The sequence below is a fragment of the Geotrypetes seraphini genome, chromosome 7 (assembly GCF_902459505.1).
Source record: "Geotrypetes seraphini chromosome 7, aGeoSer1.1, whole genome shotgun sequence".
NCBI lineage: Eukaryota > Metazoa > Chordata > Amphibia > Gymnophiona > Dermophiidae > Geotrypetes > Geotrypetes seraphini.
This window is the reverse complement of record NC_047090.1, coordinates 44,438,360-44,465,817: the sequence shown is the minus strand read 5'-3', so window position 1 is coordinate 44,465,817 and position 27,458 is coordinate 44,438,360. Positions and strand designations below refer to the sequence as shown.

General features: G+C 42.8%; 1 protein-coding gene across 1 annotated transcript in view; it reads right to left on the bottom strand.

Moving 5' to 3' along the window:
- Positions 1-27,458, bottom strand: part of WNK1 (WNK lysine deficient protein kinase 1) — a 538,182-nt gene that overhangs the window by 185,202 nt on the left and 325,522 nt on the right. The window contains 6 exon segments of the mRNA XM_033953429.1: positions 9,636-9,719; positions 10,617-12,076; positions 12,289-12,429; positions 17,717-17,771; positions 19,103-19,276; positions 25,576-25,692. Coding sequence (XP_033809320.1) covers positions 9,636-9,719; positions 10,617-12,076; positions 12,289-12,429; positions 17,717-17,771; positions 19,103-19,276; positions 25,576-25,692 — 2,031 coding nt within the window.

The following is a 27,458-nucleotide window of genomic DNA, read 5'->3' as shown; positions in this document are numbered from 1 at the left end:
TGAGTACCTAATTGTAAAACCACTTAGATAACCTTGATAGGCGGTATATAAAAGCCTAATAAACTTGAAACTTGATCTTCAAACTAAGGGAAAACCATACAGATTATACATAATTCTGTTTTGCTTTATTTTAGTTAAATTTGTAATAATCCTGGGAATATCCAGTTCCTTATGTTGTTAATAACCATACTGAACTCAAGAGGCAAGCGTAGGATATAAAGGGCAAAGGGTCATAGATTTGATATCCTGCCTTTCTGTGGTACAACCAAAGTGGTTTACATTTATTATATATAAGCAGGTACTTTCTCTGTCTCTAGTTGGCTCACAAAATGTTGTAATATAATGTAATGCAAAGCTATAATGTCTACACTGCCTTGGGTGAATCGCTTTAAAAAGTTGGTTAACAATCTTAAAATAAAAGAGAGAGAGACACATACAAGAAGATCCTGTTAAGGACTCACCAAAAAATCTTAAGTAGCTCCGATTGAAAAAATATGGTAAAATTATGTTCTTACCTGTTAATTTTCTTTCCTTTAGAAGCAGCAGATGAATCCAGAGACAAGTGGGAATAGCTCACATCGACCAGCAGGTGGAGATAGAGAAACTGATTAACCGTTGGCCTTATAGCCTGGTATTCTCTCTGTCCATTCAGTTATGCTCCTTGCCCAAGCATCCCGAGATAGGAGAATGAGCATCCTAAAAAACTTCTTTCCAGTATCAAATGCAACAATGAAACATTACTGAATACAACTACCAACAATAACCTAACTGAAAAATAAAAAAAAGATTGCCCCCGAACACCTATACAGATATTTAACTTAAAGGGTGGGGCTCTGGATTCATCTGCTGCTTCTAAAGGAAAGAAAATTAACAGGTAAGAACATAATTTTACCTTCCTTAGCAAAGCAGCAGATGAATCCAGAGACAAGTGGGATGTAGCAAAGCAAAACTCAAATCGGGTGGGAAGCTAATGCCGCCTCCGCAATCACTGAAGCGCCAAAACTAACCTCCTCACGGGCCGCCACATCTAACCGGTAATGCTTTGAAAAGGTATTTCCAGACGACCAAGTAGCCGCCCTGCAAATTTCCTCCAAGGAAAGACCTCCGGACTCCACCCACGACGTAGCCAATGCTCGAGTCGAATGAGCACGAAGTTGCTCTGGCACTTGCTTCCCCGTTAACAAATAAGCCGAAGCAATCGTCTCTTTGACCCAACGAGCAATGGAAGCTTTAGACGCGGCCATTCCTTTGTTTTTTCCCGCGAACAACACAAAGAGGTGATCCGACCGACGAAAGTCGTTAGTCACCTCCAAATAATGTAGAATCATCCGGCGCACATCCAGGAGACGCAACAACGAGTACTGCTCCCCCCAATCTTCCTTCCGAAAGGCCGGGAGGAATAAACACTGGTTCATATGAAAGGAAGAAACCACCTTCGGCAGGAAGGACGGTACCGTTCGAACCGATACCCCAGCATCCGAAATCCGCAAAAATGGATCCCTGCAAGATAGCGCCTGCAATTCGGACACCCGTCTTGCAGAAGCCATAGCCATCAAAAACACTGTTTTCAAAGTGACATCTTTCAGCGTAGCCATAGATAAAGGCTCAAAAGGCACCGCCCGCAACCTCCCAAGGACAAGCTTAAGACTCCACGAGGGACAAGGTCTCTTCACAGGAGGTCGGATATGGTGAACCCCTTTTAAAAATTGGACTACGTCGGGCTGTGATGCGAGCGCCAAATGAGAAATCCGGCCCCTGTAACAAGCAATGGCCGCCACCTGAACCTTCAGAGAATTATAGGCCAACCCTTTAGCTACGCCCTCTTGCAGAAAAGAAAGAATAGCCGATAAAGACGCCCAGAAGGGCGAAATACCGTGCCTCCCACACCACGAGTCAAAAACTTTCCAGACTCTAGCATAGGAGGTAGACGTGGAAATCTTCTTTGCTTGAAGAAGAGTGGCAATAACCTGCTCCGAATAACCCCTATTCCTTAGCCGCGACCGTTCAATAGCCAGGCCATAAGACCAAAGTGGGACGGATTTTCTATGGAGATTGGACCCTGAGTTAGTAAGTCCCGAGTCACTTGAAATTTCAACCGATCGCCCGCATATAGTTGCATCAGATCCGTGTACCACGGTCGACGTGGCCAATCTGGAGCTACCAGGATCACCCGTCCCTGAAAGAGAGCGATGCGTTGTAACACTCGACTTATCATTGGCCAAGGAGGAAATATGTATAGAAGGGAATTTGGAGGCCAAGGGAGAGTTAACGCGTCTACCCCCTCCGAGTTCGGTTCCTTGCGTCTGCTGAAGAACCGAGGTAGCTTTGCATTGTGAGACGAGGCCATGAGATCTATTTCCGGGAGCCCCCACTTTAGGACTAGCATATCGAACGCCTGAGCGGACAGCTCCCACTCTCCTGGATCGAGACGATTTCTGCTGAGGAAGTCTGCCTGAATATTTTCGTGACCCGCAATGTATGCCGCCGAGAGGAGAGGAACATGCATCTCTGCCCATTGAAACAGCACTATTGCCTCTTCGGCTAACTGAGGACTCCGGGTACCTCCCTGACGATTGATATACGCCACCGCCGTGACGCTGTCCGAAAAGATCCTGGTTGGCCGGTCCTGAATCCTGGACTGAAATGCCAGAAGCGCAAGCCTGATAGCCCTCAACTCCAGCATATTGATCGACCACTGGGCCTCTACCGAGGACCAAACCCCCTGTACCGATGCTTGGAGGCACTGAGCCCCCCAGCCCCGAAGACTGGCATCTGTCGTAATCACGACCCAATCCGGCGTCGGTAACGGCATGCCCCGGAAAAGATTGAACTCGTTGAGCCACCACTGCATGCTGGAAGCCGCTCGAGGAGTCCACTGTAGACACCGATCGTAATCCTGGGACGCCGGGGACCACCGTGAAAGAAGAGACATCTGCAATGGCCTCATGTAGAACCGAGCCCAGGGTACCACCTCTAGAGCCGCCACCATCGAGCCTAGAACCTGTACATAATCCCAAACCCGAGGTCTTGGTGACTCGAGAAGTAGACGAACCTGAGACTGTAACTTCTCTCCCCGTTCTCGGGGTAGAAACACCTTCCCCCGACAAGTATCGAACATCACCCCTAAATGCACCAATGACTGGGACGGGGACAGCGAACTCTTGGGAAAGTTGATGATCCACCCCAAAGACTGAAGGAGAGATATCACTCTCTGAGTTACCAACAAACTTTCCTGCCTTGAAGAGGCGCGGATCAACCAGTCGTCTAAGTAAGGGTGTACTCGAATCCCCTCCTTGCGGAGACATGCTGCCACTACCACCATCACCTTTGAAAAAGTGCGAGGAGCTGTTGCCAGACCAAAGGGCATCGCCCGAAATTGGTAATGCTGGCCTAGGATCGCAAACCGCAGAAACCTCTGATGCGGGGGCCATATCGGAATGTGGAGGTACGCCTCCTTGAGATCGAGGGAAGTGAGGAACTCCCCCGGCCTTACTGCCGCAATAACCGACCGAACTGTCTCCATACGAAAATGACGGACACTGAGAAATTCGTTGACTCTTTTGAGATCCAGCACCGGTCTGAACGACCCCCCTTTCTTTGGCACAATGAAGTAAATGGAATACCTGCCGAGGCCCACTTCTTCCTGTGGCACCGGCACCACCGCCCCCAGATCCAGAAGCACCCGAAGAGTCATCCCAACCGAGTCTCTCTTGGTTGCCCCATTGCATGGGGACACCAAGAAAGAATCGGCGACGGGAAAGGAGAACTCTAACTTGTAACCGTCTTGAATAATTTCTAACACCCACTGATCCGACGTGATTTTGGCCCACTCCGCTACAAAAGCCGACAGCCTTCCCCCTAAGGGAATAGCGGAGGGAGCCAAGACCCCGTCATTGTGTAGATCGATTTGCTGGGGCACGGGCTGACTGAGCTGAAGGAGGTTTCGCTGCACGAAAGGAACTTTTCTGCGGAAACCTAGGCCTTGAAGAAGGGAAGGAACCATACGTGGACCGAAAACCCGGTTTACCTGTCCGATATCTTCTAACATCCCGGAATTGCTGTCTCGAGGTGGAGGACTTCAACGGGGGTCTAGGCCTATCTTCCGGCAACCGTTGGATTTTGGTATCCCCAAAATCCTTAACCAATCTATCTAAATCTTCCCCAAAAAGCAAACGGCCTTTAAAAGGGAGTTTTATGAGCCGGAGTTTGGACGCTGCATCTGCCGCCCAATTACGGAGCCATAAGGACCTACGAGAAACCACCGAAAGAGACATCTGTTTTGAGGAAGCCCGAATAATATCATATAAAGCATCTGCTAAATATGCCAGACCTGACTCCAAATCAGCCAGTTCTACTGGAACCGAACCTCCAGACTCCATTAAATTATCAGTCATTAACTGAGACCACTGCAGACACGCCCGTGCCGCATATGAACTACAAATCGCGGCCTGTAAAGTGACCGCAGCCACTTCAAAGGACATCTTCAGAGAAGATTCAATCTTTCTGTCCTGAGCATCCTTTAGAGCAACTCCCCCTTCAACCGGTAAGGTAGTCTTTTTGGTAACTGCGGCCACCAGCGCGTCAACCCTGGGTAATTGAAATTTCTCAAGTTCATTCTGAGCAACAGGGTACAAGAGCCGCATGGCTTTTGCTACCCTCAGACTTGCCTCCGGCGTGTCCCACTGCGCCGTGATAAGTTCCTGCATAGCCTCATGCACTGGAAAGGACCTAGGTGGCTTTCGCGTCCCTGTCATAAGGGGATTGGCGGACCCAGAAATAGTAGCATCATCCTGCGAGATGTTTAACCCTTGCAACGCCTTAGAAATTAAAGAAGAAAGTTCTTCCCTATGAAAAAGACGTAGAGCGGAAGGATCATCTACTTCCCTACCCGGGGGATCTTCCAAGTCTAACACCTCACCCTCTTCAAGGGAGTCAGGAAGAGATAACGGGGAGACTGGAATAGAATCTCCCTCGTCCGCGGCTGTGAGTCTGCGTTTCTTCGCTACCTGTGAGTTCCCGGGAGAAACCGCAAGAACCGCAGCCGCACCCGGAGGTTTGCTAGCAAAACCAGTAGTGGAAGTAGATGGAACCGGAAGCCCCGAAAAACTCAAAGGCACCGGCTGAGCAGGCTGAGAGCCCTGCAACATAAAAGCCCGGTGCATTAACATAACAAACTCTGGCGAAAACGAAGTTAGCCCGAATCCAGCCAACCCTGTCTGATCGGAGCAGAGGAGCGGAACCGCGGCTCCTCCCAGCGTCCCCGACGGTACTACCTCCGCTGGCTTCCCCTCCTCCGCCACAGTAGTTTGTTGTCCGGCCGACTCAACCGCGAGGGAAGGGGAAATCAATCGCGCCTCCCCAACGCGGGAAATAGCCACTTCTGTTGCCTGAGAAGCCTCTGCCGGTGTATCTGAACACCCGGCTGAGCACAGACCTAGCAGTGTCCTGCGCTTTCCACAGCACGAACACCGCTTTGCAGCCTCTGCCGCCATTATTTTTTCTCTGCTGTATTGCTCGTTTGAAACCAGCCCACCAAACTCGCGACTCTGAATTTCTACCAAAAAGAATAGACCCGCTCTCGGTCGACGGATCGGACGGCCGGAACGCGGAGGGGGGAACAAATAGTAGAAATGTACTCACCACCAATTCGCGATATCCCTACAACGCTAAGTTATGGCTCGCAGTTGTAACTATAGCTGACCAAACAAGAACAGCACATCAATATCAGGCTCCATTTTTTTTTTTTTTATACTGGAAAGAAGAACTGCAGAACTGCAGAGCCCAATGAATCCCTCAATCCACCGGAGGGTAGGGTGGAGAAGGGACCTGGGAGGGCCCAGGTGTTACTCCTAAAGCCGGCACCGCTCAGCCAGGCACCCCTGTCTATCTGAAGAGAGCTAGTCTCAACAGCAGACTAAAGTTGCACAGAAATGCACCCGGCACAGCAAAAATCCAGGAGCTAGAGAGCTAGCTCACATCCCTGCTGGGAGATAGAGCAAACTGAATGGACAGAGAGAATACCAGGCTATAAGGCCAACGGTTAATCAGTTTCTCTATCTCCACCTGCTGGTCGATGTGAGCTATTCCCACTTGTCTCTGGATTCATCTGCTGCTTTGCTAAGGAAATAGCTTTTCTGCTGGTAGAGTACTTTGAATTAACAAGCTTATTTAAGAAGAATAAGCAGCCTCCATAACAGCCACTTTAGCTTTCAGAACCAAAATATTTGTCTTTACATCTATGTTTCCTTCATAATCTCAAGAAAGATCCTAATAACCTGTCCCAGTAACTATCACATCTGGGAAAAAATAACTTGACTATTTATAACCTGATTCTAATATTAATAATATTCCCACAGAGCAAGTCAAAATAATTTTGAGAATTTTCTTCCAATGAAATCTCTGAATTCTTACTTAGGGCCTTAACACATGGAATAGCGCGTGCTAAATTGCTGCGCGCTACCGCCTCCTTTTGAGCAGGCAGTAGATTTTCAGCTAGCGCGCACTAATCCAGTGCATGCGTTAAAAACGCTAGCGAACCTTTGTAAAAGGAGCCCTTAATGTTCTTAAATATCTATGTGTTATAACTCATATTAGAGCTGATTTATTTTATTCACCTGAATAGGCAAATTTCACCCTTTCCAAAAGTACAAAAATCAGGGGACACTCAATGAAATTACATGGAGAAATATTTTTTTTACTCAAAGAATAGTTAAGCTCTGGAACTCGATGCCAGAGGAGATGGTTATAGTGGTTAGTGCAGCTAGATTTAAGAAAGGTTTAGACAGGTTCCTGGAGGAAAAGTCTAGTCTGCTATTGAGGTAGACATAATGGAAGCTACTGCTTGCCCTGGATCGCTAGCATTGCATGCTGCTACTATTTGGGGTTTCTGCAAGTTACTGTGACCTGGACTGGCTACTGTTGGAAACAGGAGACTGGGATAGATAGACCACTGGGTTGACCCAGTATGGCAGTTCTTGTTTTCTTAAACTTAGCCAATTAAGATTTTATGAAAAGGCAAAACCACATTTAATTTCTGAAACTCACAAACAGCTGTTAATCAGATACCAGGATTATGTAATTTCTCAGCCCTACTTCACTATTCTAAGTTTGTCAGCTGGGAGCTATCAGAGTGTTCCCACCTATTACACTGTCAAGCTAAATTAAATCAGTGTAAAAAATCATAAGCAGATGAAATTTCCCCTCAGATATGGACTTTTCTGACCAAGGAAAAATTAAGATTGTGGTCTTGTAGGGAGCAATTTTACTTGCTATCAAATTAGTTTACATGTAGTTTTAATCCTGCCACCTAATTGCATATACAGGTTGATCTTTGCAAAATGCAAGTCTGACCATATCTCCCCACTCCTAGCCAAACTTCACTGCTCCCAGTGATTTCCAGAATCCATTTCAAATGCTCCTGTCTGGTTTTTAAGATCATTCACGGCATCCTTCCTCCCTTAATCCCACTATCTTATAACTCCTCGAGTCCTGACTCTACCAGACCCACCCAAAGGTATAAATTATCCTTCCCCTCTCTACCCGGTATTCGCTATGCAGGCAAACTGGGAAAATCCCTTCTCTTCAGAATCACAGGTCTTTGGAACGACCTTACTACCCGCTGCGGAACCTGGGCTCCCTCCAATTATTCCGCAAGCAACTGAAAACCTGGCTTTTCACTAAAATGTAATTCTATTCCCCTTACTCTTCTCTTCTATATATAAGTTCATGTAAACCTTTTTTTCCTTCTCTTCCTATATTTTAAGTTCTTGTAAACCGTGCCGAGCTCCACATCTGTGAAGATGATGCGGTATATAAACTTAAGGTTTAGTTTAGTTTAGTTTAGGTATTTACCAAACATGGGACCATGCTGGTTGCCAATAGAGAAAAACACATTACAATTCAGAGAACATCTAAAAGGTTTTAACTTGGTTCAAAGTTATTTTCTTGTACTTGTTATAATCAATGATTAAAGTCAATTTGATCAGAACATTGGGTAGACATTTGAAGCTTTTGAATGTTCCTCGAGGACCGAATTCACCACTGGCATCCTCTGAACTGGCTGCGAAGAAGGAACAGATGGAGTTGGCGCAAACGCTGAACTCCCTGAGGAGGAAACAGGCAGAGACTGTGCAGAGGGAACAGAAAACCAGCAGCACAAAAATCTCACGCATCCTGAGAAGGTATTTAGACCCTGGGGCATAGTCACCCTTAGATGACTAAGGGCTCCTTTTATTAAGCCGCGCTAGCGGGGTTAACGCGCACAACTTTTCATCACGTGCTAACCCCCGCGCTGGCCTAAAAACTACCGCCTGCTCAAGAGGAGGCAGTAGCGGCTAGCGCGGCCGGCGGTTTAGCATGCGGTATTAAGCACGTTAAACCGCTAGCATGCCTTTGTAAAAGGAGCCCTGAAACTTGTGCATTTAAGGCTGTGGAGGGTCTGTCTCGCGGTTGGCCACCGCCGCCACAGAATCAAGCCCCAAAATCATAAACGTCTACCCCAATGGGCAAGCTGAGTGTGAAATCACCTGCTTCTGTGAAGGGAAGGATGAACCAGTAGTTACCACCCTCCCAGACTGTGCCACGTGGTGCAAAAATGTTCAAAATGCGGCAAATTTGCTCAAATTTTGCATGAATTCAAACTAGGAGACCCTCAGGACTCCATACCAGTTTTCCTGGCAAAAATCCGAATTTTAAAGAAGCAGGGAGAAGTTGAAGAGAAAAAAAAAAATTAAAAAAAAAAAATAAAACCAACCCTGAAAATCCAAGATGGCTGCTGGACCCAAATTCACAACAAAAGAGCACTAAAAACGGCACTTCCAGAAATTAAAAAATTACTAAAATATATTTTTTCAGGTGGGAGAGCACAGAGGATTACTAGAAAACACTCAAAACCCCTCAAAATTAAGTTTTAGAAATTGTTGTTGGAGCCTGTCAACTCCTCTTACTCACAAACGCTGGTCACAGAAACTGCAGCTGCTTTCTAGCCCCGATTAAGAGCCAGAGTGAAAATTCACTGCCACACTGCTGGAAAAGCTGTCTTGAAGCTGATGTTTGGGCTGCCGGACAGACTACTGTCTGACTATGCCTCCATCCCTGTGGACCAGCAACTGCGCACGGAGACGAGCGGAGACAAGAAAACGCAGCCTGTATGCTGTGGAACACCGCTGAGCCCCCTAAGCATGATGAACAGTGGCACTTGCTACTATGGCATGATAAAAGAGGCCCTAAGACTGATTATATGAACTAAAGTACCCATTCTCTCTCCCACCTTTCACTTCTACCACTGACAATTTAGTTAGTTCTCAGCTTTTTTAACAACCTTTTCACACTCCCCTCAATCCCTGGAGTGTGGGACTGATATATTTGCTTAAATAATCCTGATAAATTTACCTATATGCAATTTTGTGTCTATTTGGTTGATTTGCAAATTTTGATCACTCTCCAAACCAGTCCAGGAAGAATACTAAATATCTTTAGTCTGCATATTTTAAACCTAAAATAAACTGAGCATCTCTTTCATACAATGGGGTTATTCAGTACAGAAAGTTAAAAAGCCAAGAACATGCAATTGAAGTTATTATTTTGATCATGCTACATGAATAGAGAAGGAGAAGCAAAGGAAATTCATGCGGCACCTGAGTTAGTGAAGGTCCTGGAAAGGGTGGAAGTTGCTCTCCGGATGGGGTACTGGTTGGAAGCTCTGTACTGACTGGGAGTACCTACAGACAGTGAATGGTAAAGGCAAGGCTATCAAAGGCAAAGGATTAAGTAGAAGTTATTAGAACATAGCTTTCTTTCAACATAACAGGTCAAGAAAAATGTAGCATTTCAATATCACTTCTAAAGCAAATATTCTCTCCAAAAGATATTAAAGAGTATATTTTAAATAACTGCATTTACATTACATTTTTATTTTTTGTTATAAAGGAGCTAGAACTATATAGCAAGGCTCTTTTAAGATGTGCCTATGTGTCCTAATAACAATGTTTGATTGTGCCCCCGCCACATGTATTTACTGCTGAAACTTAATGAACATCAATCATAACAACTAAATGGTAGGACAACTGCATCATACACCCAAAAAGAAGTTGGTTTTTTCTTCAATAGTTTTATTTTTACAGCCAGATTGGTTCAGTCTGCTTCTTCAATGGAACCTCATAACATGTCTCCTAGCTAACGAGTTTTACTGCAAAAATATGCATTTTTCTTCCTCACTGGAGAACAAGAATAATGCTCAATGTTTTTCAGTATAATCTAAGTGGCTGCATTGTTTCAGCAGACACTATACTATCCAACAAGCAACAATACTAATCTACTTCTGAATCCTCATTTATCAGTAAAGCAACTGAGTCACTCAACTAGGTTGTCTTATCCTGCCAAATGCTCATAATTATCACAAGAAATAAAATGTTAGAAAAGCTTCAGTTTTGCTGAGAACATGCATCATTCCATAATTTTCATTCCAATGCTGTGAGAATGCAGAAAGCTTATGGCAAAGATTTAAAAAATCTAAAGGTAAGTCAAGGCTGAGGGATATTCTTATAAAGTTCTACACACACCAACTCTAATCACAAAAAAGTCATTTTTATGGTTTAGAAATACTCTATTGTTCTTACCGGTGTTTGGCTGAGTGGAGGTTTTGAAGGTGCTCCTGCTTTCCAAGTTGTTGCAATATTTGGTGCTGAAGCATTACTGACTGGAGTAACAACTTGCCCAGGAGTTACTATTGGTGTTACTACTGGCACCCCTGTGGATCCCAGCGGCAGATTGGTTGGTGGTATACATGTGCTAGTACTGGATGCCACTGGTTTAGCTATTGCAGCAGTTGTGGATGGGACACTTGACGGGACTGTTGTATCCAATGGCAACAATGCATCTAGAGTGGAGGGTACATGTGGAGCTCCAACAGATCCATGTTCACTGAAGAGAGATCGCAATTTTTCTTCCAAGGTTTTTATATCATCAATACCTTGAGCTTTGAGTTGAGTGTCCACATCTAATTCCGGACAGTGGGTGTGAGGTTGATTAGTAAGCAAAGCTGGCTGGGGTTGGCTGTGTACCAAGGTTTGCTGCACAGCAGGCAGGTTGGAAACTGGATGAGCTAATGGCAGGGGACCAGGTAAAGGAGCCTGTGGTAATATAGGCGTAGAGATGGATACAGCTTGAGGTTGAACAGGAGTTATTGTTGCTGGTGGAGGTATGAGCAAGGAGTGTACCACAGCTGGTTGAGTTACTGATACTGACATGCCTGTTGCTGCCACTGCTGCATAGGACAGTGGTGTAGAGATAGGCAGGGACAGCCCTGCTGTGCTGCTCATCTGTACAGTATCCAGTGACCTTTGTCCACCTTCAAGTTGGGGAAGTAGTGTACTTACAGCAACGGTTTCTGTTAGACTGGGGGCAGAAATACTGCTGCTGAGCTGGACACTAGGAAGAAGAGGTGGTGAGACAGATGTTTGAGGAACTATCCCAGCTACACTTTCTGTAATCGTTTGTGAAGATGGAGATGTCGATAGCTGGGATGTAGCCCCTGCTACACTAACAACAGGATCAACTTCTCCAGCAACCTGATGAGTTGGTGGTGATGTCATAGTACTATCAATAGGACTAACCCCTCCAATCAGTGGAAGGGTAGGCATTGATGTAATAGGTAAAGAACTAACTGCAGGGTCACTAATACTAGAAGAGACATTGCTAGTTAAAGGTTGGCTACATATGGATACTGGTGAGGGAGAGATGAAACTTGATGCAGTAGTACTTGGAGTAACTCCAGTGATAACCTTTTCAGTAGGCTGCGTAAGAACAGATTGCATTATGGGTTGAGATACTCCTATACCAGTTGAGAGAGGTGAAGATGTTGAAGGTATAGCACTTATAGTAGCTGGCAGAATTCCAGGCGTGCTCATCACTAAAGGCATGACAGGTGGAAAAGGTGGCATAGTTTGGTTAAAAACTGGAGGAGCTGTGTTAGGTCCTTCTGTTATCTGGGCATGTCTGAGCTCATTAAAAGCTTGTTGCAGGCTTACTGAAGATGCAGAATGAGACAAGTTTATTCCCAGGCCATGGGAGACTGGAGCTGTAGAAAACAAAAAAAAAGTTAAGCTGGACATTTACAAGGTCTTTAATAGATAAAAATAAATGTGTAATGAAAAAGGGTTTTGGAATATCTTGACAAGGGTAAAAGTACCTATTTTTTCTACCTTAATTAACAATATATCTCTCTTTCTTTGTAAATATATCATGAAAATGGACATTGTGGAATGGTAAGAGTCTTATCCTGTAACTTACCTATCACTGGAATTTCCTTGGACACTGGGCCTGAGTGAGAAAAAAACTTTGGTTCCCGCAATCTACTCTCTGGAACAGGACTTACAATAAAACGTCTTCCAGCAGAATGCACTACTTGAGTAGTGGAATGAGTAGGAATACCTTAAGTAAAAGAGAAAGAATATTAATCCTCTTGCCCTTATTGTTTAATAGTAAAGTAAAATTGCTTACCTGTAACAGGAATTCTCTGAAGACAGCAGTTCAGTCATACAAGGGGACACACTACTGCACACAACAAGACAGTATCACCAATGATTACTACTTTTGTTCTGTCATGACTGTTACAGTTCCTCAGTTCTATGAAATGAATTTTCTCTTAGATCAAAACTAAGTCACAAACCCACTCCACCTTCCCTTTGAATTGTTGTCTTCACAGAATACCTGTTTCAGCAGCAGCCTCCTTAACATAAGCTGAGTCACGAAGTCAAGTGTGTAAAGGTATTTCCTTTTAATGGGGACTCTCCTTATAAAGCAGGAAAAAAAGGTTACCCAAGGGAGTAATGTCAGCTGATGGAAGCACAGTCAATTCTCAGAACTCAGTAAAACTAGGGTGGGTTTTCTAAGCAGGCTGAGGAGTTCCTGCATAACCACCACTTACTGTCCCTCAGTCTATTACAGAAATCAAGTCAACTCTCTAGAAGGTGAGTAGGATTTATCTGACTGTTTATGGAGAGAACCCTCATAATAGGGTAAGCAACTTCATACAGCTTGTGCTGGCTCCTACAAGGCCCAGAGCTATGAGAGGGGTAACTTCATTTAAATAAGCCTTTAGAACTGCTTGGGAAAAATAACCTCTTCATTTGGGCAAACATGTCTTGGAAGATTAAGTTGTGAATGGATGACCAAATTGTGCCTCTACCATTCCCTGTACTGGAACTGAATGCAAATGTGCAACTTGACCATAGCAGAGAGATATAGCTGAATAGTCAACTTTGATGATCTTCATTTCACTTGATGTAGACACTCAATGTCGCGGCATCTGAGCTCGATGCTTCGATGGAGTTCTTGGGCATTGCTCAGACTGAATTTTGGTTGGGAGTGTAGAAGCAGGAATTGACACAGAGTGCGTCTGCAACAGCCCTGCTAGCTCTTTCTACAACAGTATGTGAAGCTGCTCCTGCAGAGACGGTGCCAGTACGGATGTTGACATGGGTACACTGGGCATTGGTTGTTGAGGCATTGGAGATCTCGATGTCAAGGCACACCTCAGAGGAGACACTAACTGTAAAGATGGTGATCTAGCATTGGTGCATCGAGGCATGGAATGCATTGATGGTGATGCTGACACCTGTCTTGAGGGGGAGATATGTTTATGTTTCTTAGCTTTCTTATGAGGCTTCTCCAATGAATAGGAGGTGGAGTGTACCAGTGTTGATGCTGTCATTGCAATGTTGTATATTTTCAACAATCATAAACTTCCAACGTTGTTTATAACAAAATTTTTTTACCAAACCTTAAGTCAATAAGGTAATGGTAAAGATCCTCAGAGGGTTAAACTACCCCTATGGTTCTCATGAAACAAATCACTGAACCCGATCTTCATTGGATCAAATCTTCATTAATTCTTTTTTCATTACTTCATTAATTCTTTTTTGGTTTTTCTAATAAAGTCATATGTATTTTTAGCATTTCATTTAAAAAGAGTACTTAGCTTAAATAGCTTTAAGGGAGCGCCTCCACCAACATGCCCATGTTTCAGATTACTTTCATCAGGGTTGAGGCTCCCAATTTTAAATTATCAAGCATTCAAGAAACCGCTTCTCCGGGCCTGTTCGTGATATTGCTGTAGGGCTGTCAGGTTAGATTTGCCTCTTTGCGGATGTTACCAAAACCTGCAACAGATGCTCCTGATGGTGTGAACAACATGAGGAAGAACCTAGTGAAGCTTGAACAACAGTCTGAAATTTGACAGCTAAGATTTAATGCTAAGAAATGCAAGGTCATGCATTTGGGTTGCAAAAACCCAAGGGAACGGTACAGTTTAGATGGTGAAGAACTTTTGTGCACAAAAAAGGAACGAGACTTGGGTATGCGATAATCTTAAGGTGGCCAAACAGGTTGAAAAGGAGCTAGAAGGATGCTAGGGTGCTTAGGGAGAGGTATGGCCAATAAGAAAAAGTAGGCATTGATGCCTTCATATAAAATTCTGATAAGACTTCATTTAGAATATTGTGTACAATTCTGGAGACCGCACCTTCAAAAAGATATAAACAGAATGGAGTTGGTTCAGAGGACGGCTACTAAAATGGTGCGTGGTCTTCATCATAAGATGTATGGGGACAGACTTAAAGATCTCAATATATATACTTTGGAGGAAAGGTGGGAGAGGGGATATATGATAAGAAACGTTTAAATACCTACATGGCATAAATGCTTTTCACTGAATCGGAAGCCAGGGACAGGTCTCATTGATGGGACGAAAATGTGCAACGAAGTCATGAGGATAAGATGTCAAGAGATCAGTCAAGGGTTGCATGGTTCAAAATACTTTGAGTTATTGTGGCATATCCATCAATAAAGTTTTTTGAACCATACAACCTTTGGCTGATCTCTTGACATCTTGTCCTCACGACTTCTTCGTTGTATAAATGCATACCACACACTAGGATTCAATGCGTCTACAATAAGATTATTGATCAGAGGACATGAACACTGAATGAACACTAGGTGGGTATAATTCTGAGTTTATGTTATGGGCTCAAGGAGAAAAGGTGAGTCTTTAACCTTTTTCTGAAAAAAAGAGTGTGTGTGTTTTTGTCGCAGGTGAAGAGGGAGGTTTGTTCCATATCTTTGGTCTCTGGAATGGAAAAGTGGATTCATGCAGCTTCTTCCAAAGAATACCCAAAAGAGGGTGGGGGGAGGCTAGTTTGAACCGCTGATGAGGTCTGGTGGTGAGAAAGGAGCGTGTAATGGTGATGTCTGTGTTTAGTCTTGCAGAGTTACCGCCATAGATGGCCTTGTGGACCATGCAAGATATGTTGTATCATTAATCCTCTTTTTTATGGGGCGCCAATGTAAGTCTTTCAGGTGTGGGGAGACGCTCTCAAATTTGCTCAGTCAGAAAATTAGTCGGGCAGCTGTGTTTTGAAGCAATTGCAATCTTTTTCAGCAATACCACTGTACAGGGAGTTGCAGTAATCCAGATAGAGGAGGAGAACCGCTTGCGTGATTGTCCTGAAGTTAAACTGGCTTAGCACTGACCTTATCACTTTCAATTGCCTGAGTCAGAAGAAGAATTTCCTTATTAGAGTGTTAATTTGATCCGTGCAGGTGAGTTCCAAATTTAGGATAACCTCTAGTACCTTCAAAGACCCCTATATTTAGAGTTTTTCACCGATTGACAGCATCAGGTCCACATAAGGTAGAGTATTGTAGTTTCCGAACCATAAAATCTTAGTCCTTAGCTTATTGAGTTTAAACAAGTTCGTTGTTGCCCATACACTGAGGTCATGGATCAGTCTGCTTATATGTGCTGTGGTGTCATTAAAGACATCCTTAGCTGGACTTAGCAGAAAGATGTTATCTGCGAAGGAGAATACGTGAACTTGTGGGTTTGAGAATTTCTTACCTAGAGCACTGATATATACATTGAACAGGGGGGGGGGACAGATGAGTCTTGTGGTACTCCACAGGAGGCCTTCCAGGACCGAGATACGTCATTGAATTTTCTCACTTCATAAATTCTGGTAATTCATGAACCATTTTAATACTGTACTTCGTATGTCTAGTGAATGGTCTAGACCAGGGATCTCAAAGTCCCTCCTTGAGGGCCAAATCCAGTCGGGTTTTCAGGATTTCCCCAATGAATATGCATTGAAAGCAGTGCATGCACATAGATCTCATGCACATTCATTGGGGAAATCCTGAAAACCCGACTGGATTGCGGCCCTCAAGGATGGATTTTGAGACCCCTGGTCTAGACTCTACAGCATCAAAAGCCACCAAGATGTTGAATTGCAGGAGAATCGACTGTGTGCCCTTGCACAGGTATGTTTTGGCTACTGAGGTCAATTCTAGTAGTAATGACTCAGTGCTCTGCATGGATATGAAGCCATGTCATGAGGCGAGTCTCTTTCATTTGAAAGGAAGCTCTGGAATGAGAGGGTATAGGATGAAGTTAAGAGGTGATAGGATTAGGGGTAATCTAAGGAAATACTTTTTTACAGAAAGGATAGTAGATGTGTGGAACACTCTCCCAGTAGAAGTAGTGGAGACAAAGACTGTATGAATTCAAGAAAGTATGGGACAGACATGTGGGATCTCTTAGGGAGAGAGAAAGATAGTGGATGCTGCAGATGGGCAGACTGGATAGGCCATTTGGCTTTAATCTTCCATTATGTTTCTATATTGAAGTGTGTTTACTATTTGGGTTTTTTATCTTTTACAATGCTCAATAAAAATTTCCATAACATAAAAGCAACTTCCGAGTTTTTGAACCCTATAGACAATTTCCAAAGCACCTTCTTCCTATTTACATCTTCAATGTCACATTAAACCATCTGGGAGTTCTAGAGAACACAGACATACCCTTTACTGGGCACATTCACAAGAGCTGTGCCTATCACTCATCACTAACAGTGTGCTATGCTCATCACTAACAGTGTGCATATAATCTGCACGCTGTTATTGTTAAGCATAAGTCACTGATTTAGATTTGCTGTTCCAACTTGAGTTTTCCAGCACTGTTCTCTACATCAGCTCACCCTGACTTAGGAAGGACTGCAAAGCTACCTTATAGGCTCCATCACAAGTATGCAGTTCTCAGTTTCTAGCTGATGTCACCACTACATAGCCCAACTGTCTAGGATAGTCTGGAGGGAAGCTGCCTTTCAGGCAGTAGCATCTCTGCCTGAAAGGCAGAGCTAATCTCAAGACATAGATGTGTAACCACTTTCACCTCATTGCCTTCAAAGAAATGTGAGATGATGCATCAATATGTCAAAGCTTCTAAACTCTGGCTCCTCCAAACTCCATGCTTCAGCATTCATAACTTTTGCCTTAGTTCAAGCTGAGAGAGAGATGTCTCAACTCCCAGTGCTATCCTCAGAAATGCCAAAGTATGCAAGTGTCGCCTCAACATGACAAGGCCGCAAAGTGAAAACCTTATGGAAAAAACTTAGTGTTAAGCAGGAACCACTGGTGGGAAAAATTCACATTCAATAGTCTTGAGTTACAAGGAACTATGAGGCTTTTAGGTTCCTCCCAGAAAACTCCAGAAGAATCCATCTACTTGGCACATAGTGATATCACATGATCCATTTATGTGAAATAGTGATCCTGCTTGTCCTTAGTTGTATCTCAGGCAAGATAGCATTCTACTCAATTATAAGAAACTAGACTTAATAGCAGTGAGACAAAACATGCAAGGCAGAAGTAATTAGAAGCTTACCTATATGCTGATGCAAGTAGACAGGATCTGGATGTCTGAACTCACCATCCAGTTTCTGGAAAAAAAAATCAGAAACAGAATGTTTAATCAATGTCATAGTGGACAGAATACATTAATATGTTTGTGTTCAGGTCACTCTCAGTCAAATTCATTCTGCCAGTAACTAAGCTTTAAGCCTCCATTGCAGAAAATGGATACATTTTGGTGCATCTTTTCTTACATAAAGGTTACTATATATATAGTGCTGACCCAATTGAAATTTAGTCTAATGAGCAAAAAGTCAGTGTTCACTGTAAAGTTAAAAGAGAATGCATTTCACTGAATCAATTGACTATCTGCTGTAAAGTCATAAGATAATGTGTTGTGTTAAGGATAATAAAGCCTCTGACAAACAATACAAAAGTTACTATATACTATATACTACAAAAATGTAACTTTGTTTACAAATACAGTCAAACCTCGGTTTGAGAGTAACCCTGTTTGCGAGTGTTTTGCAAGACGAGCAAAACACTCAACAAACTTTTGACTCGCAAACCGAGTGTTGACTCGATTTGCGAGCACACCCCCCCCCCCCCCGATAACCGGCATCGCTTCCCGCCGCTCGCAAAGGCCCCCTCGCTCCAACCGGCATCCCCCCCATCGCGTGAACCGGTCCCCCCGCCAGTACAACTTAAATTTACCCACCTCCCCGTCTAGCACCAGAACCGGCACGCAGGCACAGCTCGTGTGCCTAGAAAATCTTCCGGCTTCGGTTCATAGACAAAGCGTGCCTTTGTCCCGGCGCGCTTTTGACCTGACACCTCTGGCTTCTGCCTGCCTGCCTTGAGCATGCATCTGCGCATGCTCAAGGACTTCTAATTCTCCCTCTCGCCGAGATTCTTGGCGAGAGGGAGAATAGAAGTCCTTGAGCATGCGCAGATGCATGCTCAAGGCAGGCAGGCAGAAGCCGGAGGTGTCAGGTCAAAAGCGCACCGGGACAAAGGCGCTCTTTGTCTATGAACCGAAGCCGAAAGATCTTCTAGGCACACGAGCTGTGCCTGCGTGCCGGTGCCAGACGGGGAGGTGGGTAAATTTAAGTTGAACTGGGGGGGGGGGGGGCGTTCACGCGGTGGGGGGGTGCCGGTTGGAGCGAGGGGGCCTTTGCGAGCGGGGGGGGGGGGGAACGTATCAAAGCGAGTTTCCATTATTTCCTATGGAGAAACTCGCTTTGATAAACGAGCATTTTGGATTACGAGCATGCTCCCGGAACGGATTATCCTCGTAATCCAAGGTACCACTGTAAATTAAATATTAGTGTGAGGACTAAAATGCCAACAAATGCACTTCTATGCAGTAACAGAGAAAAGAAGCGAGTAAAGCTAGTAATATACTTTTCTCATACAGTACCTGGGACTCCATGTAGAAAGCATCATCCTTGGATTGCATACTTTCCAATCCTTGTTCTCCTTCTGGCTCTACGCTGACATCCTCACTCAACATTTCATCTGCTTTCTCAATAATATCTCTGACTTGTTCTACAAAGGAATCTCTTTCTGTTGCCAAAATAAATTCATTTTGTACCTGGAAAAATATGCAAGCAACAAAATTTGTCATGATTGATGCCATTTTTCTAATATTTTTCTATTAACTATGTAAGATTTAGGGTGGGGTGGGGGGTTCTATTATATGAAAGTAAAAATAACTAGAGGGATCTCAGGGTGGGAGGGGGAGGGTTATATTTATAACTATAAGATATAATGATAAGATGTACAAGTGCTTAAATTTATTTTATTTGTTATAATTTTGTACACTTGATGAAAGTTTTAAAATGAATAAAGAATCTTAAAAAGCTTATCATCAAGATTTCTTTTTCTTTTTTTCAACAAGTTTTGGGTTTCTAGCTCAAACAGAAAAGACCTTTGACTAGGAATGCAAATGAAATCTATTTATAAAACACTTACATATTGCCTTTCTGATCCATCATACAAAGCTGCTCACAATTTATAATAAAATTACAAAAACAAACAATAGAGTTACAAAAACAAACAATAGAACACACAAAATGTTCATTGCTGATGGATGCTGATATCCTCCCCCAGCACTAACAAACAGTCCTAGCCAGTCACCATATTTATTACAACCTATTTTGCTAAATAAATGAGTTTTAACTTTCTTTTGAAACTGAAGTAACCCATCTTCCATTCATATCTCCAAAGGAACGAGTACCATTATTCTGGAATTACTATTGAAAAGTCTACCTCCGAGTGCAATTTTTTATATGCCTTTAACAGAATTATAAACAGCAACTCATCTTCAGCTGAATGCAGATGTCCAGCTGGTACATACCATTCCAGTCTATCCACCACAAACTTGGGATGCTAGTTATGTAGCACCTTAAAATCCATCAATTTAAATTGGACGCACTCTCTTACTGGTAACCAATGAAGTTTATTTAAGGTTGCATAAGCACTCTCTTTGAAAGATACTTGCTAAAGGTCTGACCACCACACTTTGATGGATCTCTATCCTCAGCAATGTTTTAATTGGTAGTGCAAGAAAAAACTTATAATAATACACCACACTACTGATGAGTCTGAGTAACTTAAATGATACTGTACTTCAGTCAGTAAGGTTTTAGTAGTTTCATCATCAACATACAAAAGGCAGATTGTGTAATTTTCATTATTTGGAATACAGAGTACTATTGCCATCCATTGATACACCAAAATTCTTAACGGAATCCTTATGTAGAAGGACCACCCTGTCAATTTGGGACTTTTGTCACAACTTTAGCCCAATCCATTACAATCACCAAAACAAGCTATCTCTGATGCTCAACAGATTGTGAAAAAAAAAAAAAAAAAAGCAAGACATTCAAATACTGCACAAGTCAAGAGACTAACTGCATTAAATAAGGGGAGACATTTATTTTATTAATGACTACAAGGTGACTAGATTTCTTTTAGATGGAATAATGAACTGAAGAAAATACGCAGTTTTATAATGTAATCAGAAACAGTTAACAGACTTACAATAAAACAAGCTAAGATTCTCCATTGTCAGCAAGGATCTCTATAGTCACACTGATAGTGAGTCGAGTCAGGATTACTCTCCCAAAGCTCAGAAAACTCTGGAAAAGTTTTGTGCAGGTCTTCTCACATTTTTGCTTTTGACAATTGCGCTCAGTATTTTTTTTTTTTTTAATCGAAAGTCAGGGTAAATTGGGAATTAGCTTTTGCCCATCAGTCTCTTATTGAGAAATAGAAACTTTAGGAAAAGCGAGTTTAATTTTCTAGAAAAGATCATAAAGCTGGAGACAAAACTGGTATTCAACACTGTTCAAGTTGTGACAGAAAATGTCAGTAACTGACAAACATAAGTAATGCATCTGCTGGATAGGATAATCTCAAACTGTTAATTCTAATCTAATCTGGAATTTATGAGTCACACTATGCTTAAGAAGGTTCAAGGCAACTTACAATACAATTTAAGGAGATATAATTTAGTACAGTGTAAGGATGCTACAGAAGATATATTATTGAGAGATGGCATAAAACAGAAAGAGATAAACAAGTACTATAAGAGTGGTGGTGCAAGGTAGACAGAGGAGGTAACTTAAAGTCCAAGGTTGTGTGACCAAACAGCACAATAGTTCAAGTTAAATTTTCTGTAAGAGTATAGCCCAAACTTCAGATTGGAAGGGTGTATATTCTCTTACCCCTCCTAACTCTCTTCACAGTAAATAGTACAACGTTTATAGATCCTCAGAAGTACCACATAGCACACATACAAATTCATTGTGTCAGGCTTTATGTACTACTTCCTCACTGGATCTTCCATACTTTGCTATTAAATTTATAAATACTTTTTTCCACCTTAGTGTATAAATAGTTTAAATACTTAGCTTAAAACTTGTGATCATGCTTTCAGGGATTTATACCGCCAACATGTTTCACCCAAAGGGGTTTATCAAGGCACCATATTCCTTTCTAAAGCTTAATGCCGCTGTAACCAACCACTGAGAGACTGAATTAATTCTTTGCTTCGATCTTTATGGAAGAAGATGTAAGAAATCTTTCAGAACTGGAAATGGTTCCCTAACTCTGCTCTGCACTTATATTCTACCTTTTTTCTCTCTGTAAGTTGCCTTGAGCCTGCATAGGTATGTGTGATGCATAAATAGAAGATTGGATGGTTTTCAAGGGTGATGAAGCGGAGGAACTGAAAGAGATTTCGGTGAACCTGGAAGACATACTAAGCCAAATTGACATGTTAAAGAGTGATAAATCACCTGGACCGGATGGTATACATCCCTGGATACTGAAAGAATCAAATATGAAATTGCTGATCTGTAAAATCATCTGTAGTACCTGAAGAAAGGAAGGTGGCTAATATTTATGCTGATTTTAAAAAAGGGTTCCAAGGGAGATCTGGGGAATTATAGACCAGTAAGCCTGACCTCAATTCAAGCTGAACAAGTCCGAAATGGTGCACCCCATGTAGACCCCTAACCCACCTAAAGGGGAATGCTAGTTGCAATTCCCGTTCACTGTCTTCCAGTAACATTAAGGGTAGCAGCTCAGACTATATTAACACGAAAACCGGAAACAGCGCCATATGCTGCAAGCTCCCTCAGACCCTATCAAATGTATTACAAAATCACTCTTTCTTCAAGTCAAGATTATTTATGTAAAATTATATCAACTTATATTGAAGCTTATGCTCAGAGACATGAGGGCAAAAAACCCGGGGCGAACCCCAAGACTATCGCTTCACTACCCAATCAACTTGTTATTTTGTATTTTTCAAACATTTAAGAGCATAAGAATGTGCTAAACTGTGTGAGCACAGTATATTAAGTATTTTGATATCAACAAATTTATTTTGAACATGCAATGATTGGGTGGTGAGGCGATAGTCTTGGGGTTCGCCCTGGGTTTTTTGCCTTCATGTCTCTGAGCATAAGCTTCAATATAAGTTGATATAATTTAACATAAATAATCTTGACTTGAAGAAAGAGTGATTTTGTAATAAATTTGCCATACCTACTTTAATCACTCATCTCAGAATATTGAGTTTGAAGTCCCCTTTTTGATTCATTTGACAAAGTCTGCCCTCAGAACCTGTGGCAGAGAGGAACGTGGCGAAGTCAGCGTAAACAATAAATCATCTGTAAACAAGCTCAATTTGTAACTCCAGTCTCCCCACCTTAATACCTCAAATACCCTCATTGGTTCGAAAATGCTGAGCCAACGGTTCAATAACTAATGCAAAAAGCACTGGGGAAAGAGGGCAGCCTTGCCTAGTTCCCCTCAATAATGAAAAAGATTCTGAGTATAGACCACTGACTTTGATACAACCCATTGGCTCGTTATAGAGTACCCGAATCCATCCCAACAATCAGGGCCCAAACCCATAGTGCTCAAATACCTGAAACATAAAGGACCAGGAGACCCGATCAAATGCCTTTTCAGCATCAATCAAGAGAAATATCCCTCAAGTTCAATACCCGCCTAATATTATCTCCCACCTGGCAACCCGCCACAAAGCCTGATTCATCCGGATGCACCAGGAGGGGAACCCAAGACATAAACCTGTCAACCAGTAACCAGGCAAAAATCTTCGGATCCACTACTAGCAGAAATATGGGTCGATATGAAGCGCAGAGCTGGGGGTCCTTCCCCTCCTTTGGCAGTACTGTAATACCCACCAACCTCATAAAATGCGGCAGGCGACTATGTGAATCAAGCGAATTAAAGCAGTCCAACAAGAGGGAGAGAAGGAGCTCCTAATATTGCTTGTACAGTTTTACCGAGTACCCATCTAGTGCAGGCGATTTACCCAACTTCATCCCTGTAGCCATACTAGTTCCCTGAAGAAGGCCCTCCGCTTAAGGGGTGAAGACCCTGAACATTGTAAGAAAGTATTTTAAGGCCCACCATCATGTCCCCAAGCCATGCACCTTTGCAGTGCCGCATGCCGGAAGCTCATGCCGCTGACGAGGACTGCCTCTGCTCCGCTGCTCAGAAATGCTCCCCCTTTGGCCAATGTCCTCCAGCAGTGTACCGGGCTCCTCCAAAGAGAACATGATTTATTATTTGATAGTTGGTGTCAGTGTGGCTGGTGCAGTATCTTATATCTACAGAACTCTCCATCATGAAAGAGCCCATTATGCAGATCACTTCAGCTGCATTGAAGAAAGACGGGCACAATGGAAGGCCAAGCCTCACTCTGGAGATGAGTAAAATCCCAGGGGAAATCTTTCCAAACATGAAGAGATAAAGACACACGACAGTCTGTTACAGAGATGGAGAATGGAGCAGAGGGTTGAGGAGGAAAGAGGAACAGCTCGGTCTTAGACATGTTTAATTTCAGATGACGGTAGGACATCCAGGCAGCAATGTCAGCCAAACAGGCAGAGACATTTTCTTGGGTGTTAGGTGAAATTTCAGATGTAGGGAGGTAGATCTTAGAGTCATCAGCATATAGGTGATACTGGAAGCCATAGGAGGAGATCAGGGCACTGAGAGAAGAGATGTAGAGAGAGAAAAGAAGGTGTCCTAAGACAGAACCCTGGGATACACCAACCTATAGCAGGTAGCAGGAGAAGAGGACCCACCAACACATACACTAAATGTGTAATGGGAGAGGTGGGAGGCAAACCAGGAGAGGACAGATTCGCGGAATCCAAGTGAGGACAGCATATCATTGTAAAGAGACTGAGTTTCAGAGGAAGGAAACTAGCATCAGATGATCTCTTCAATCCTCAACTGTGGTGTCACCATCAGGTTGGCTGTAAAGATCCCTGTTGTCCATGGAGAAAACAAAGGTACATACTTGTCAAAGGTGTTCTCCATGGACAGCCAGACATTCTTAACCTAGCCCTGAGATGAAGTGTGCTACAGAAATAAACCAACGGCAACTGTTACAGGTAGAAGTGTGGAAATACTCAGGCAGCCTCAGAAAACTTTTCCAGTGATGGGTTCTAGAAACCAACTTTGCTCCATCTCCAATAATGTCAAAATCTCCACAGACTTGACTACAGGACATGAATGGAGGTTGCATGGAGGAAGACTCAGGAGTAATGTCAGGAAATACTTTTTCATAGAGAGGATGGTGGATGCTTGGAATGCCCTTCTGAGAGAGGTGGTAGAATTTAAAAATGTGTGGGATAGACACAGGGGATGCTTTACTAGAACAAAGATGAACAAGGCTGTTGAGGCATTACCTTGAGCAAGAATAGTGGGAGCTGAGTTCACCACATGCGGGACTCAGACTATGCAAGTCTGTCCAGCATTGACAGACTTGCACGGTCTGAGTCCCACTTGTGGCGAGACACAGAGAAAATCCAGCTTAGGGGAATGGAGTTAATGCCGGACAGACTTGTATGGTCTTTGTCCTGCACATGGTGAGAGACAAGTAAGTTCGACAACTCCAGCATGTTGATCATTTTATTGTCACATACTGAGAGTGGGGGAAATGTGCAGCTTTGGAGGAAGGGGAAGGCATCTTGGTTGGTAAGTTAAATACTGTCAACAATATACCACATATCATCCCCATCATGGCTTGAATAGTGGTGATTTCACAACCAGCATTTAAACATGGATCTACATAGAGTAGTGGGCAAGGCTCTGGTCATCTTGTTGGGTAGACTGTATAGACTGAGGATCTTTTTCTGCCATCATTTACTGTGTACTGTACGATCCTGTTATTCACAGAGAACACCTATTAAAGGTATGCAACTTCATGTACTTAAGACTTCAACTGGTATCTTACTGCCTATTTATAGCTAGGACAAATTCAGAAATGAATGCCATAAGAAATCAACTGTTAACTCCAAGTAAGAATTTACATGTTAAGAGATAAATATGGGAATTCACCATTATAGATGCAATCTCCTCAGGATTATCTCCATCAAGGTCAAATTTGAATGTAACCATTTTGCGATTGTGTGTCTCCAACTGACATTCCACCACACGGTCTCCTTTATTTGAAACCTAGAAATATTAATACATATTAGTTAGTTGTTTATCTCCAAATACCACTAAACGACAACTGTAATCTGTGGACAAATTATGATCCTATCATCAATTTAAAGGAAAAATTAGTTAACTGATAATTTTCTTTCCATTGGTCCATCAACTAGCAGGTAGAGATAGAAAACACCTGAAGAGCTGCATGATAAAGATCATACAGAACCACTCAGCAAATCAGTATTAATGCAGAAAAGCAGAAAGGAACTGGAAAAATAGTCAAGTAACCTCTCCCCATAACAGCACACTTTGGCAATGGATCAAGATCAAACTAGGCATCATCTACTCTTTCTTTTATTTTTATACCGAGGACCAGTCTAGAGAAAGAGGCACGAACAGCGAATATATCTCACAGCTCCAAATGACATCCCCAGAATAGAGCAGGACCGAGAGAGTGGTGGATCATTGGAATGGACTCCCACTGCAGGTGATTGAGGCCAGCAGCGTGATGGATTTTAAGAAGAAATGGGATACTTATGTGGGATCTCTATGGGAGTGAACTCTGGGGGGAGGCTAATTGGAACGGGCAGACTTGGTGGGCTATAGCCCTTTTCTGCCGTCATTTTCTATGTTTCTATGACCCTGGAATAGTTTGAAGAAGTAATGGAAAGAAAATTATCAGGTAAGAACTAATTTTTCTTTCCATCACGTCCTTCCCACTATTCCAGACCAGCGAGATGTCCAAAAGCAGACTCTAGTGAGGGAGGGATTCTGGAGCTGCAGCCCACAAAACACATGCATCAAATCTGGTATCCAAGTGTGCTAAACATTCTCCAAAGAAAAAGAACTATTAATCTTCAAACCAATTATTTAATTTTAATTCATTTTTTTTAAAACCATAACAATTAGTGTACCATAAAAGTTTATAGACACAGGATACCAGAAGATCACCAATAATACTCCATACTTATAACACTAAAAGTCAATCAATTCATCAGAATGAAGGAGTACTTATCTTCTGAAGTTCTTGTCTTCTATAGTAGTCATATTATCCTGGGCTCAGCTGCAAATTCCAAAGTGCTTAGTGCTCCCAAACAAAAATGAAAAAATCCAACCAAAAACTTCCAAGTAAAAACAGCCAATGTTCAAGTTCATCGATTCAACAATCCTTATTGGTAAACTCAAACATTCAGTATAATTCAAAAATATCCAATATCACAGATCTTTTCCTCCATTTAGGCTTTAATCTTTTAGTACCAACTTGGGGTGGTACTTGTTATTAGATTGTTGATACACATCTTTCACTATCTCTTTTATACCGTAAAGTAAACTGAGTAGTGCCCCAGCCCCCGCTTCTCCTGAGGAACTGGGGAGATAGCCTGTAGAGCTAGGAGGGACTAATCAGTCTCTTCAATAATGGCGATCTTAACCTTTTGCTGATCTGGAGACTCCAAGAGAGCAGCAACCAGACGTGAGAACTCTAACCTGTACCAGTTCCAGATGATTTCTAAGACCCATTGGTCTGACATAAGACCACTCCCTACAAACTAAAAACAATCTCCAACCAGGAGAAAAAGGAAGCCGATATGGTTCTCCAACCTAGTGGCTGAGAAAATAAAGGCGAAAGAGTTGGCGTTCATGAAATATAAAAAAACCCAAGAAGAGGAGAGCAGAGAGGACTACAGGGTGAAACTGAAAGAAGCCAAGAGAGAGATACGTTTGGCGAAGGCACAGGTGGAAGAACAAATGGCTAAAAATGTAAAAAAGGGAGATAAAAATTTTTTCAGATA